We start from the raw sequence: 14,254 nt of genomic DNA, 5'->3' as shown, positions 1-14,254 counted from the left end.
AGTTGTGAGGAAGACTCCGACTTTCAGTGCATGGACTTGGTTTCTGGATCATATGTACGAACTTACAACTATCATATTTAATAACAGTTTTAAAAACTGGTTTCTTCATTAATATTCTCCAAAAGGTGAGAGCAAACTTAATTTCTCATTTCCTTTTTGATCATCAGACAAATCTTCAAATAACATTTTTGTAGATAGTTTCATCATGAGTAGCTTCTTTATTAAAATGTCTTGAAAATCATCTTTGTCCACATGTGCCATCACTCAATATTTGATCTTCCAATACTGTTTACCAAACTTCTGCAAAGTTTTCATTAATTCTCAATGTAAAAAGCTTCCGACTGTGTTGCTGACTTTTTATGTTCCACAAGAAACCTTACGTTACTTGCTGTTCAGTTTCAGTGAAAGACATTATCCAGCAAAGTGCAAAAAGACATCCAAATTAATTTGTTCATCCACTGCCACACTGCCAATGAGCTCATGGGTTTAGAAGAAATGTGTCACAGCTGAGCAGTTGCACACTAATATCCTCAACACTTAACTCCTTGGTAAAGTAAGCAGTCTTCATCATGCTGTGTTGAGGTAAAAGTTCTTGTGATATTAACAAGCGTACACAGTTTCAAGACTCAAGTATCGGAGAGGTACTTACCTTTAATTGATCAAATTCTTGGGCCTTCGAAATCATTGCAAGTGCATCAGCTTCTGACATAACTGGTGCCATTAGCTCGTTGAATATTTCCACCGTATCATACTTGATGTAAAAATGACTTGCAGTTCGCCCAAGATCTAAAAATAAATGGTTATGTCAATTAATTGAAACAAATTTAAAATAAAAACATGTCTGCAATGATATTTTTTTACAAGGTCTTGGGGACTGGACCATTATCCTGCAGGAAATTTGTGTATTTCTAATATTTATATTCTCATATCAACTTCATAGCCGGCAGAGGAAGCAAGTAGTTTGCTCTAGAGAAATTATTGCTAATAAATTAGCACTTCACACAAGTGAAAGCACAATAATTAGTAGGAAAAAGAGCACAGATTTGAAATCTGAGCTCCAATATTCAATTCCTGCTCCTTTTTCTTTTGCCTTTGTCTCACATCGATGCAGGATCAATTTGGTTACTACAGGATTTGGCATGGTTAATTTAAGGGATGGCTGCATGCCCTTGCCGCCCCAGGGAGGAAAATGTGTATCCCAAACTGTCTGCATGTAGTGTTATTCATGTGAAACTGTGTGAATGTTTTCTAAATGTATGCGGGTCATGTAACTGAGGAAGGATGGGTACCAACATGGTATTTACCTACAGATGTGGAAAACCCCCTAACCGCCTAATAAGCACATCCAGGCTGGCCGGCACACTAGCTCTCATCATTTATCCACTGGTGTGGCAATACCTGCAGCTTTCCAGGCAAGTAGGTCCAATATTTAATTTGTTGTTTACATACTTATGAACTACTTTACATATAAAATTATCACCATTTCATAATTTGAGGAAAATTTCTGGAAGGAGTACAAACAAACACGATTACCATGTGAAGAAACCATAATTTTTAGATACAACAAAACTGAAGTTTAACTTAATATCTTCTTCTATTCTTTTGATTTTTTTAGTAGTCTCACACCATTATTTACTTTAGGTGGCATGCAGTGTCTTTTCAACTTAAATCACAAAATAAATTTCTCCAACATTATTGTGCACTTTTTGTTCTTGCGCACACACAATCTCTCTCTCTCTCTCTCTCTCTCTCTCTCTCTCATGCATGCAGGCATGCGCGCGCGCGCGCGCGCGCACACACACACACACACACACACACACACACACACACACACACACACACACAATGTGATGTGCATGCATGTACAAACACAGGCTGCCGCCGCCGCCACCACCACCTTATGTTATCTTTAACCATTACGCTATTTGGGATAAGAAGGGACTGCAAGGAAAAAATAAAGGCAATAAGTACTCATGTTAGGAATGAAGAGCCAGATTTCTTAATATATGAACTGTCAAGCACTATAAAATATATGTTTGTCTCAATGAGCATCTCCTCAATCGAGCAGAGTTATTTATCTATCAGTCACTTGTTCCCAAACATGAAGAAGAAGAAGAAGAAAAAACTGCAAGGAGCCATGTCAGGTGAATACCAGAGGGGCTGTGACAGCAATTCATACAATTTTGCAGCAATAAGTCCAGATGAATGTTATGGAGCACTGTCAAGGTGAAACAGCACATCATATTCATCAAATGAAGTTGTTCTTCCTTCACTTTAATGCTGATGAGAAACAGTATATCACTGCAGAATTTCCCAGTAATCAGTTTTTCTTTTTCTGATAATTCAATGACTGTGACACCCTTTGCAACCCACAAAATGTTCACTGTAACTTTTCTGGTCAATAGGACAATCTTCACCTGCATTGGAGCAGCTTTGCAAATGGTGCCCATTGTTTAGATTTTTGCCCTATAATCAATAATGACAACTTGCAAAGTCCTTTGGATTTCATTTAATTTGCTCTAAACACAGCCACAGGATAGTTCCTAATGTACTGAAGAGTGCAGCTGGACTCTAGTGGGTGCCGATGGGCCACAGGACCCAGTGGAAACACTGCCGACAATAAAGAAGGCTTTATTCAATCTCTGTGTATGCTTGGTCATGGCTTGGCAAGGCAAAATATGCCTCACTACATTGACCCTGGCTGGCACTGGTGTAAGGGTCATGTTCCCTAATAATAGGGTGCCACATAGGCACTTTGTATTGCCAAGGGCAGGTCCGTCACCAGCCGGCAGCCTCGGCAGGCCAGTCACGACGTCAGTGACGTGCTACTTTCCCATCAGTGACGGAACTCGGAACAGCTCAACACACATTCAATGTGGCAGTATGGAGACTGCTGTGCGTGGGATTCGACCCACTGCTCTCTGGCGTGAGTCGGATGGCTGTTGGCGCTGTAGCATTAAGTCAGGGTGGAGGGGTGGGGGGTTAGTGGTGATGGTGGGACACTCAGTACTTGTGGCAGCAGGAGCTGCAGATGGCAGCTGGGCAGTGCTGTGGCATTAAGTCCTGTGAGGAACTCTCTGCTGTTGGCGGCAGGTGCAGCCCGGTCTTGAATCCGTGGCAGCAGCTGCCAGCAATGCCAGTTGTCCCGCTATCTGGCACGGCCCCGGTGTCATGGCTCGTGGTGCGGCTGGACTCTCACATCAGAATGCTTCTGCCTCTGAATTCATAAATATTTATATCATTCTGAAGCACCCCTGTTTCACTAAAACCTGACATCTAGTCACATTGTCCATAACGAGATACTTGCAGTGATGTGGTGACATCGACCAGCCTGCTACAGTTATTACCGCCGCGTGGAGCAGTTTTCCACTGAGTGTGGCTAGTCACATGTCGCAATTGTCTTACGTGTGTGTTTATTCTGACTCACATGTTGCCACACTGCAGCTACCAACATGCGGCTGGCATGTAATACTTCACAGCAGCTTTCCCACTATTTGTTACTATCATTGCTAGAATGCTGGGTTGCAACACTATAATATGGAAATGGTGCTGAACAGAGTAGTTCCTGAAATATGGAAGCTGTTCAGCAGTATTTGTGAGGTACACTCCTTAACCACTGTGTTGTAGGTGCACGGTTACACATTTGCGAATATATCTCTGCAAACACGGCAACAATTTATTGTCCATATCCTGACCAGCCAGCCGTTGACATTATTTTCATCAAAAAGAGATAAGAATAGTAGGAGTTACCTTATGGGAAAGATTGAAACTGGTACACAATTATTGAGGAAAAATGCATGTGAGTTAGTATACATTACATACAGTAACCTATGGACTTTATTTTTGGTGTGTGTGTGTGTGTGTGTGTGTGTGTGTGTGTGTGTGTGTGTGTGTGAGAGAGAGAGAGAGAGAGAGAGAGAGAGAGAGAGAGAGATGTCCACACCTTTTCAGTCCAATCCATAGTTTAAATATATCATACCTAATTGATAAAATCATGTTTATAACCATTAATTGTACAATAAAATTAACAAACCTGTAGCACTGAGTGATCCTGTGCGTGGATCATAACGTATCATTTTAGCTTTATCCAGTTCATTGGCTGCAGCAGTTATAAGTTTCAGTCTCCAATGCTCCAATGTTTGATCTTCCTATGAAATGAAATTCTCAGTATATTAACTGTAACAAATATTCCTCTTTCCACTATGTTTACTTACTAGCGTTGTAAAATGACTCAGGCAATCAGTAAGTTTTGAGTCCCATTTAAATTTTCTTTCACTGATCACAAGCTATTATTCTTTATTTGTGACAGAAACCAACTGTAATGAGTTACCCACTAGTGTGACTTTACCTATCAACACTAAGATCCCCAAGGAGGTAATCTTCACAAAGCAGGATCACAATTAAAATGCTGACCAGCTGGCACTACTTCAGCATGAACAACACAGGTCAAAAACAGCAGTACTGAATAACTTATACCTCACATCATAGTGTTACAAAATACTGAAGGTTACACTGATATATTTTCTGCCTGAGCAATATCAGGTAAATGGGGAAAATAAGCTGGAGATATGAATCGAAGTTCGTGTTGGGCAGGGCATTCAACTTGGGTAGTTCATGCAGCAATGTTGACCATAGTGCTGCGGTGGTGAAACGGTCAGCATTTCTGCCTAGTATGTAAGAAGACCCAGGTTCGAGTCCTGATCACGGCACAAATTTTAATCCATTTCTGCAGTTTATAAATTTATATTTCAGTGTGTTTACTATTGTTTTATTTCAATATGCTCAAATATTTAGTTCCTTTTCTGTTCCATACAGACTTTACGAGACTGTGATAAAGTTGTATGATCCCCATGTACTGATCGACAGTTTTGCAATGCCGGTCACTGTGATATTTCAGCTGACAGCCAGTGACTACAAGAAGCCTCGTTGCACTTTATTAAAATAATTAAAAATCAACAGCTTTGTAACTGAGTCAGTACTCAAATGATACAATTATTCAATTTGTATTTGTATATGATTAGCAATAAACATAGTCTGTTAAAAATGTGTTTTAAAGAAAGATTATTTATATTATACACCGTCAACAGATACATCATGCATTCAATAAACTGTGAAATAAGATGATTTACTGGGAAAGAAACATTAAAGAAAATAGTGATTTTATTTCAAATTAATTTATCAATCTGCACAATGACATACAATTATTTGAAAATCATCAAAATGAAAAACATTAAATATACACACATCAAAAAAAGTTTTGCATCACCTCAGTTCCGGAACCTGTACAGAAAACTGGAATAGAGATCAACATAAACATCATTTCTTCTCTTTTTATTCCTCATGAAAATCACACACTGTATGTCGTACCACCATACATCAAGAGCTTTAGAGGTGGTGGTCCAGATTGCTGTACACACCGGTACCTCTAATATCCAGTAGCATGTCCTCTTGCATTGATGCATGCCTGTATTCATCGTGGCATACTATCCACAAGTTCATCAAGGCACTGTTGGTCCAGATTGTCCCACTCCTCAACAGAGATTCGGCGTAGATCCCTCAGAGTGCTTGGTGGGTCACGTAGTCCAGAAACAGCCCTCTTCAATCTATCCCAGGCATGTTTGACAGGGTTCATATCTGGAGAACATGCTGGCCACTCTAGTAGTCGAGCAATGTCATTATCCTGAAGGACATTATTCACAAGATGTGCACGATGGGAGCGTGAATTATCATCCATGAAGACAAATGTCTCGCCAATATGCTGCCGATATGGTTGCGCTATTGGTTGGAGGATGGCATTCACATATGGTACAGCTGTTATGGTGCCTTCTATGACCACCAGCGGTGTATGTTGGCCTCACATAATGCCACCCCAAAACAGCAGGGAACTTCCACCTTGCTGCACTCAATGGACATTGTGTCTAAGGCGTTCAGCCTGACCGGGTTGCCTCCAAACACATCTCCGATGATTTTCTGGTTGAAGGCACATGCGACACTCATCGGTGAAAAGAATGTGATGCCAATCCTGAGCGGTCCATTCCGCATGTTTCTGGGCCCACCTGTACCGTGCTGCATGGTGTCGTGGTTGCAAAGATGGACATCGCCATGGACGTTGGGAGTGAAGTTGCGCATCATGTAGCCTATTGCACACAGTTTGAGGTGTAACACGACGTCCTGTGGCTGCATGAAAAGTATTATTCAACTTGGTGGTGTTGCTGTCAGGGTTCTTCCGACCCACAATCCATAGGTAGCAATCATCCACTGCAGTAGTAGCCCTTGGGCAGCCTGAGCAAGGCATGTCATCAGTAGTTCCTGTCTCTCTGTATCTCCTCCATGTCCAAACAACATTGCTTTGGTTCACTCCATGACGAATGGACACTTACCTTGTTGAAAGCCCTTCTTGGCACAAAGTAACAATGCAGACGCGATCAAACTGCGGTATTGACCATCTAGGCATGGTTGAACTACAGACAACAAGAGCCGTGTACCTCCCTCCTGGTGGAATGACTGGAACTGATCGGCTGTCGAACCCCCTCCGTCTAACAGGTGCTGCTCACGCATGGTTGTTTATATATTTGGGTGGGTTTAGTGACATCTCTGAACAGTCAAAGGGACTGTGTCTGTGATACAACATCCACAGTCAATGCCTATCTTCAGGAGTTCTCGGAACCGGGGTGATGCAAAACTTTTTTTGATGTGTTTATTTCATCACAGCATGCAGCAAGCTGGGAAACATGCTATGCTGGAATTCAATAACTGCTTCATAGCCCATGCCATCCGAATTCCACTTCAATCTCACACACACTTCCTATCTGAATGCCCCCTTGTGTCAACCTTGGTCAACAGCAGACTGGCAATTGTGCAATCAATTCCATAGCTTAAAAGGAATAAGAAAAAGACATGGGCAAGTCCTCACACTCACTTTGGGAATTCTAAATTGATCACACAGAAATCGGTCAGACAGATACTAAAGAGATCTTGAACACCAAGGTCAAGAAGAACACACGAATATAATGAGATCACTATCTTACAGAAGTCAAGTGCGTTGGATTCCAAACAGGTGTAGACAGCCACAGACAAATAAAGCTACCAGAATCATGAAGACAGATGAACTATGGGTAAGGAAGGAAAGAAAGAAAAAAGAAACATTGCTGCTGGGACAAGGACTGTGAGAAAGATGTAGAGGGAAGCCTGGAGAGACTAATGGCAAGAAGGACCCACAAAAAAGGAGGTTTTTCTAAGAAGGTAGGAAGCAACCAGAACATTGAAATGGACTAGAAGACAGAGGATGAAACAGGAACTGGATGAGGTTCTGAACAACTTTAAGAAAAACAACAACAGAGGCTACTGTGAAATTCAGAAAGAATGACGGGATACAGAGGCAGAGAACTGTTTATATAAGGGGTGTTCAAAAAGAAATGGGCCGGAGGCATAATTAGAGAAACCAGTACCTGTATGTTAAAAGTATTAACCCTGGCTGTTGAGACACTTGTCCCACTGCGACACAAGGCAGCGAATGGCTGTCTCATAAAATTCCCAGGGCTGCGGTGTTAATCAGTTCCGCACATACAGTTGGACGTCGTTGTCCGAGGTGAATCGTTTGCCCCTCAGAGCCTTTTTAAGGGGACCAAAAATGGTGTAATCACAGGGAGAGAGGTCTGGACTGTATGGAGGGTGGCTGAGAACCTCTCATTTGAATTTCTGCTGGAGTGCCATGACTGTGTTGGCCATAAGATGATTTGCATTTTCGTTGAGAAGAATGACCTCATGGGTGAGATTGCCTGGTCGTTTTGATTTGATCACTTGGCGAAGGGTGGTCAAGGTTTGCGAGTAACACTGGGCGTTCGTTGTTCTCCCATGCTGCAAGAAGTGAATCAGAAGGAGGCCATCTTGGTCAAAGAAGAATGTCACCTTAAAAATGCTTTGAGGGGCAAATGACGACATCCAGCTGTATGTGCGGAGCTGGTTAACATCACAGCCCCAGGAGTTTTATGAGACAGCCTTTCATCACCTTGTGTCACAGTGGGACAAGTGTCTCAACAGCCAGGGCCAATACTTCTAATATACAGGTATTGGTTTCTGTAATTATGCCACTGGCTCATTTCTTTTTGAGCGCCTCTTATACAAGATTAGAAAGGGGAACCGACCATTAGTGTGAGAACTTTAGGATACTTGCAGGGTAGTTTCATGACCCGCTGAACTGTGAACCAACCGAAGACAAGCTGGAATTGAGGATGGAGGCAAACAACAGACAGTCACGCCTTCCAAGCACCAGAAGGATGGAAGAATGCAATCACAGTTCCAGTACATCAGGAGGGAAAGAGGGATGCAAACAACTGCAGAGGAATATCGATACTAAAGGTCAACTGCCAGGTGCTGTCGAAACTACTGCTGAAGAGATTAGCAGAACAGATTAAAAGTAGAGTTGGAGATTATTACATGAGGCTTGGAAAGGGTAGAGGATGTATAAAACAGACATTTATCCTGAAACAACTGATAGTACATAGGGCCTTAAAGAACAAAAGACCGTAGTAACCTTCATGGACTTAATGAAGGCATATGACTCCATCAACAGACAGACTCTTAGGAGGATCCTACAGGATGGAGGACTAGGCAGCACAACACCAGAACTAATGACAGAAGTTCTCACAGAGACAAGGGCAAGGGCGAGATTCACAGGAACACTACCAGTAGAGTTTGAGATCAACACGAACATCAGAGAGATGGATTGTCACTAATTTTGGTCAAATAGCACTGGATGAAATGAGCAGACAGTGGAGAGCAATAAATGAGAAAATGGGAATACAGAAGATGCACATTGACAGTGGGATCTAAATGGAGCGCCTATCCTTTGCAGACAATGTAGCAATAGTAAGTGAGACAGATTAAGACACAACTCTACAACCCAACCAAGAGAGCCAAAAGGGTGGGACTGAGGATCAGTTACAACAATACATAGGCAATGAATGCCAGTGTGGATTGGCAAACCTCAGAAGGCACCATACAAAAGGTGGACAAATTTACATAACTGGACAAATTTACATAACTGGGAGAATTTATAACAGAAAGAAACAGGAGCAATGAAGAAATAATGGAGATGGTGACGAAGATGTCAGCCTTCTGTATGACCACAGATATATACAATAAAAAGAATATATCTACAAATGGAAAGATCAGACATTACAAAGCATGGTGAGGAATGCAGTATTAGATGAAGCTGACACAATAACACTCAAGAGAAATGGTACAGAATAACTACGGATAAAGAAGAGGGAATAGTACTGAAGACGACACTAGGCCCCAAAAAGAGGGGGCAAGAAGATCTAGGGAAGAACTGTACTGGAGCATGAGGATAATATCAGGAGATATCAGACGGAAAATGGCAAGATTTTCTGCACGTGTAATTAGGATGAGTATGGATAGAATGAAAAAAAGAAGTATGGAAAACAACAGGGAGGTCAAGAGAAAAAAAATGAACCAAATGGGTAGTTGAAGTCCGGAGGAATTGGTTGGAACTGGAAATCAAGGTGGAAGGAAAGGAAAATTGGAGAGCCAAGTACGAGGGTTATTCCAAAAGTAAGGTCCGGTTATAAAAAAAAAAAAATCAAAACTAAAATGTTTTTTCAAAACAATTGTTTTATTTACATTCCTTACATCTTTATCTATTTTTCTACATAACTTCCATACTTATTTAAACATTTGTCACATCGTTCAACAAGCTTTTGAATGCCCATGTTATAGAAATCGGCCGCCTGTGACGATAACCAGTCCTTAACTGCTTCTTTCACTTCATCATCTGTGTCGAAGCGCTTGCCGCCGAGAAACTCCTTTAAGTAACGGAACAGGTGGAAATCACTTGGCGCCAGGTCCGGACTGTAAGGAGGATGGTCCATCTGTTCCCATCCAAATTTCTTGATCAGAGCTTGCGTTTCATTTGCAGTGTGGGGTCTGGCATTGTCATGCAACAACAAGATTCCAGACGACAAAAGACCACGTCGCTTATTCTGGATTGCACGTCGAAGTTTAGTCAGGGTAGCGCAGTAAGCGGCTTTATTAATCGTTGTTCCTCTCTCCATAAAGTCGACTAACAATACTCCACGTCTATCCCAGAACACAGTCGCCATAACCTTACGTGTTGAGATTGTCTGCTTTGCCTTGACCTTGACTGGCGATGACGTGTGACGCCATTGCATTGACTGACGTTTAGACTCTGGAGTGATGTGAGAAAGCCATGTCTCATCCCCTGTGACAACATTGTCTAAAAGACTGTCACCTTCCTTATGATATCGCTCTAAAAAATCAAGAGCAAAAGCCATTCTTTTCATTCGTTGGGGCTCAGTAAGCAGCCTGGGAACCCAACGGGCACACAATTTGTGAAACTTCAAATGTTCAGACACAATTCTGTACAAAGTTGTTCTACTCACATTCGGAAAATGCATCTCTACGTCTGTAATAGTGAATCGGCGATCTTCACGAATTTTTTTGTCAACCGCATTGACCAAATCGTCTGAAATCACTGATGGTCGGCCACACCGTGGTTCATCGTGCACATTATCCCGTCCTTCATTAAAAGCTCGCACCCACTTGCGCACTTTACTGTCGCTCATTATGTTAGGACCGTACACTTCAGTAATCTGCCGATGGATTTCCGCCGCTGAATTGTTTCTTGCAGACAAAAACCGTATCACTGCCCTTACTTCACAATCGGCGGGCTGATCAATTGTCTTAAACATTGTAAAGTGACACTGTGAACTACACTCAGCAACAGTAACAAAGCGAATGGCGGCGTTTGACGCGCAAGGCTTGCCGGGGGTCGGCGCGCATGCGTGTTTTGTCATTGGCGCCAAATTTCAATAGTTACGGCGAATCGGACCTTACTTTTGGAATAACCCTCGTACAATCCAACCAATGTGCTAGAGATCAATGACAGAAAAGAGAAGAGGATACTGAAGATCTCGAAAGAAGAGCAGGAGAGAAGAAGAGAAAGGATGTAGAGGCTTTGGGATGAGAAGAAGAAGATGCAGTCCACAAAGGGGCTGCCTGTGGTCCTACAGAGGCCATCATGCATGATCAAGAAGAAGAAGAAGAAGAAGAAGATTTTAAAAAATGCCAGTTGCTGTCTCCTAATGCTATATTCCCTTTTAATGTTCCTTCTATGATATTTACACTGGAATGGTTTGTAGTATCACTTGACCAATTCACTTGTCTTCTTTTCTCTATTGTTCCTCTACATAACCTCTCTTCGTCAGTTGTTAACATAACTTGCTGGCTGGTAGTTTTGCCTATTTAGTCTACAACAGGTGTCTCCAGGAGCACATTCACAGTCATACAGTGCTACTCTTTACCATTTTCCCCCACAGTTCTATATTTATGTTGTTTGACAAGTAATTTTTCTTTTATTTATGAACATTGCTTTTATGTTTCTTTATGACTTATTTGTTTCTTCTGTCCCCAGTTACCTTACTTCCTAAATATTTTATAGTCTTTTTTGTTTTATTTTCTTTGCACTCTAATTTTAATGCTAATTTCTTCTGGTTCCTTCGAGCACACAAGCAATTCTGTCTCTCTCTTTTTTTAGAAAATTTTGACTGTGTCAATAGCTCCCAAGATTCTTTGGAGAGCCCTTTCATCTGGAACTATCACAGCTGTGCCATCCTGCCTCTTTCCCCACTTATGCTCGTACCTGTACAGTATTTTTTGCATTCATTATTGCCTGCTCCCTGTTGACAGCTAACAGGGATGGGGACAGATTGGATCGCCTTAACACACCTTTAATAATTCTAACTTCTGTTAATTCATTCCTTCTCTGTAATATCGCTGTTTTTTCTTTGTATAGTTCTTTAATTATTCTTCTGTCTTTATAGTCTAGCTTAATCATACTTGTAGTTTCCCTTAGTTTGTTCCAGTTGCCCTGAAAGATGACGGAATACTACTTTAAAATACTGAAAGAGCAGGAAGTTGAGCCTAACAATCACAGTAGTGTGTTGTTCTGGTAAATTGCCTGCATATAAAAAATGCTGCAGATATTGTACTTTGCCAAGGCATCAGATGTCATCATGAAATTTCCACATTATTTCATCAGCATAACTGATTGTCAACTTCAGGTATGGCAAACATACTGCCAGTATGAGAAGAAACTGTGCAGCTGTGAATGTGCCAAATTCAGTTGTGTGGTTTCTTCTTAAGCTGGCATAAACAGGAGGCTTTGGTCACAGCCCAGTACCACGCCAGTTGCGCCGATGAAATATCATGGAGATTTAACAATAAAATCCGATGTCTCATCTGAGAAACACACCTATAACTAGTTTGTTGGGAAAGTCTCAAGCAACACATAAAAACTGTTACTATTGAATGGCTATCAAATCAGACAATTTAGTAAATGATTGTATTCAGCTGACTTACCATTACATCTTGATAATTTATCCCATAAACCTGGGGGTTCATACGCATGCGTACATACAAGTACGTGTAACTCAGCCAATTAACTGCTTCAGATACATTTGAGATGGTACCCAACACAACCTGAAAAAGCAAACACGACCTGGGATGCAGAAATATACAAAATTTAAAATAATTATCACTGCAACAAATTTACACTTAGAAGAAAAACAACATAGATTTTATCATGGAATTTCTGACCAATAAATAAATGTCTTCTACCTGTTCCACAAATGATCCGATTTTATTATTCACAACTGCATTTCTGCACATTGCATTGTGACACCTGCAGCATTCTGTGACAGAGGCAATGACAAAGGCTTACTGAGCTGTAACTCTTGCTCAGTTTTCCTATTTATCTTCTCTGTAAGTTCTTTTGTCTCAATTTGATTTTTATTTGCATCCAAGATATCCTTCATATTCTCACTCGATAAGGCTGCTCCCTTCTCTCAATTTTATAACATGTTATTTATTGTTGATTAAATCAACTACTTCCCACATTCCCAATTTTGACATGCCAGGTTGTCCTTTACAAGGTTCCCTTTCATTCAGTACCCTTCTGTATCACCCATGCAGCCATATGGCCATTGGGGTCATGGTGCCATACAAATAAAGAATTATGAATGCAGACACTTTTATGCAGTGTGAAGACCTTAACTTTTTTGCTTCAAATAGCTTTTGTCTACCAAAGATATTTGTAATCTTCCTTCAATCAGACAAATAATGGCCAGGGCCTCCTAAAACAAAGACTAATATGTTTTCGCAACTTTATTCATCACCTAGATTGTCGTCAACTTCTTTCTTCCTTTTTTGGGGGAGGAGAAGACTAATTTTTTTTTGTGCCAGAACAGTAGTATATGTGCATGAGACGAATATAGTGATATAACTATTCTGAAGGGTCAATCAGTAATTACTCAGTGAAAATACATTGAATATGAGGACTTTTATGCTCCTGTTAAAGCCATTTAAATGGTACGCCATCCAGACATTCACTCCACTTTCCACAGAAATTAGTACTGTTGAGGCAAGTGGTGTGTGAGGTTAATGTTACACATTATATGATGTAAACTTCTGAGTGGCAGTCAATGTATTCTAATGGGAAAATTAATAACAGAATCCAGCTTATATGTTCACCTAATATTTATGCATTGTTTCTTTTACATGTATGCATACAGAAAATTAATATTAAAATTCCCACAGACCATTTCCGGTTTTCCTTTCGGCTGCTAGGCAGCATAATAATGACTCAAATTTTTCTAATAATATTTGAAAACTTTCCAATGGGGTGTATACAATGCATAGTAGTAGTAGTAGTAGTAGTAGTAGTAGTAGCAGCAGCAGCAGCAGCTCACGAGCATAAGTTGTGAAAACACAATGGTGTTTGTTTCATGGGCTGCTCCTCATTATTTGTCTTCTTCAAAAGAGATTATCAATATTTGTAACATATCAAAAGTTATTTTGGGTGAAAAGTCGAGTGCCCTTTGCTGTACATAACCACCTGAAACAGTATTACAGCTGCAAATTTATTCAGAAAAGAAGTTACATACATATGAAGCTATACATACAAATTGAACCAAGCCTAGTCCAAATGATAGTTCTTTTGTCACCTGACTGTTGTTTCCTTCTTGATACACTACTGCAGTTTCAATTATGCAGTCATTGTCAAATGATTCAATATGGTCCTTTTGAAATCAGTTACATCGCATGTCATAGTACACCTCAAAGACATCATATTCACTGTACGGCCATACAGGATCCACACTTATATGGAATGTTTGAGTACAACATAAAAGTATCATGCAGGTTGTCAACAATTATA

The 14,254-nt window shown here is 40.7% G+C and overlaps 1 protein-coding gene across 2 annotated transcripts in view; it reads right to left on the bottom strand.

Annotated features, from left to right (window-relative positions):
* LOC126101615 (activating signal cointegrator 1 complex subunit 3) overlaps window positions 1–14,254 on the bottom strand; it is a 258,264-nt gene that overhangs the window by 146,647 nt on the left and 97,363 nt on the right. For both annotated transcript variants that reach the window (XM_049912297.1, XM_049912298.1), the window contains 3 exons: window positions 12,400–12,519; window positions 4,034–4,148; window positions 650–786 (listed from right to left, as the gene is read on the bottom strand). In XM_049912297.1, coding sequence (XP_049768254.1) covers window positions 650–786; window positions 4,034–4,148; window positions 12,400–12,519 — 372 coding nt within the window. The remainder of the gene's footprint in view (window positions 1–649; window positions 787–4,033; window positions 4,149–12,399; window positions 12,520–14,254) is intronic.

Source organism: Schistocerca cancellata, chromosome 9 (assembly GCF_023864275.1).
Source record: "Schistocerca cancellata isolate TAMUIC-IGC-003103 chromosome 9, iqSchCanc2.1, whole genome shotgun sequence".
Classification (NCBI taxonomy): Eukaryota; Metazoa; Arthropoda; class Insecta; order Orthoptera; family Acrididae; genus Schistocerca; species Schistocerca cancellata.
Note: the sequence above shows the minus strand (reverse complement) of the source record. Positions and strands in the feature narration are given on the sequence as shown.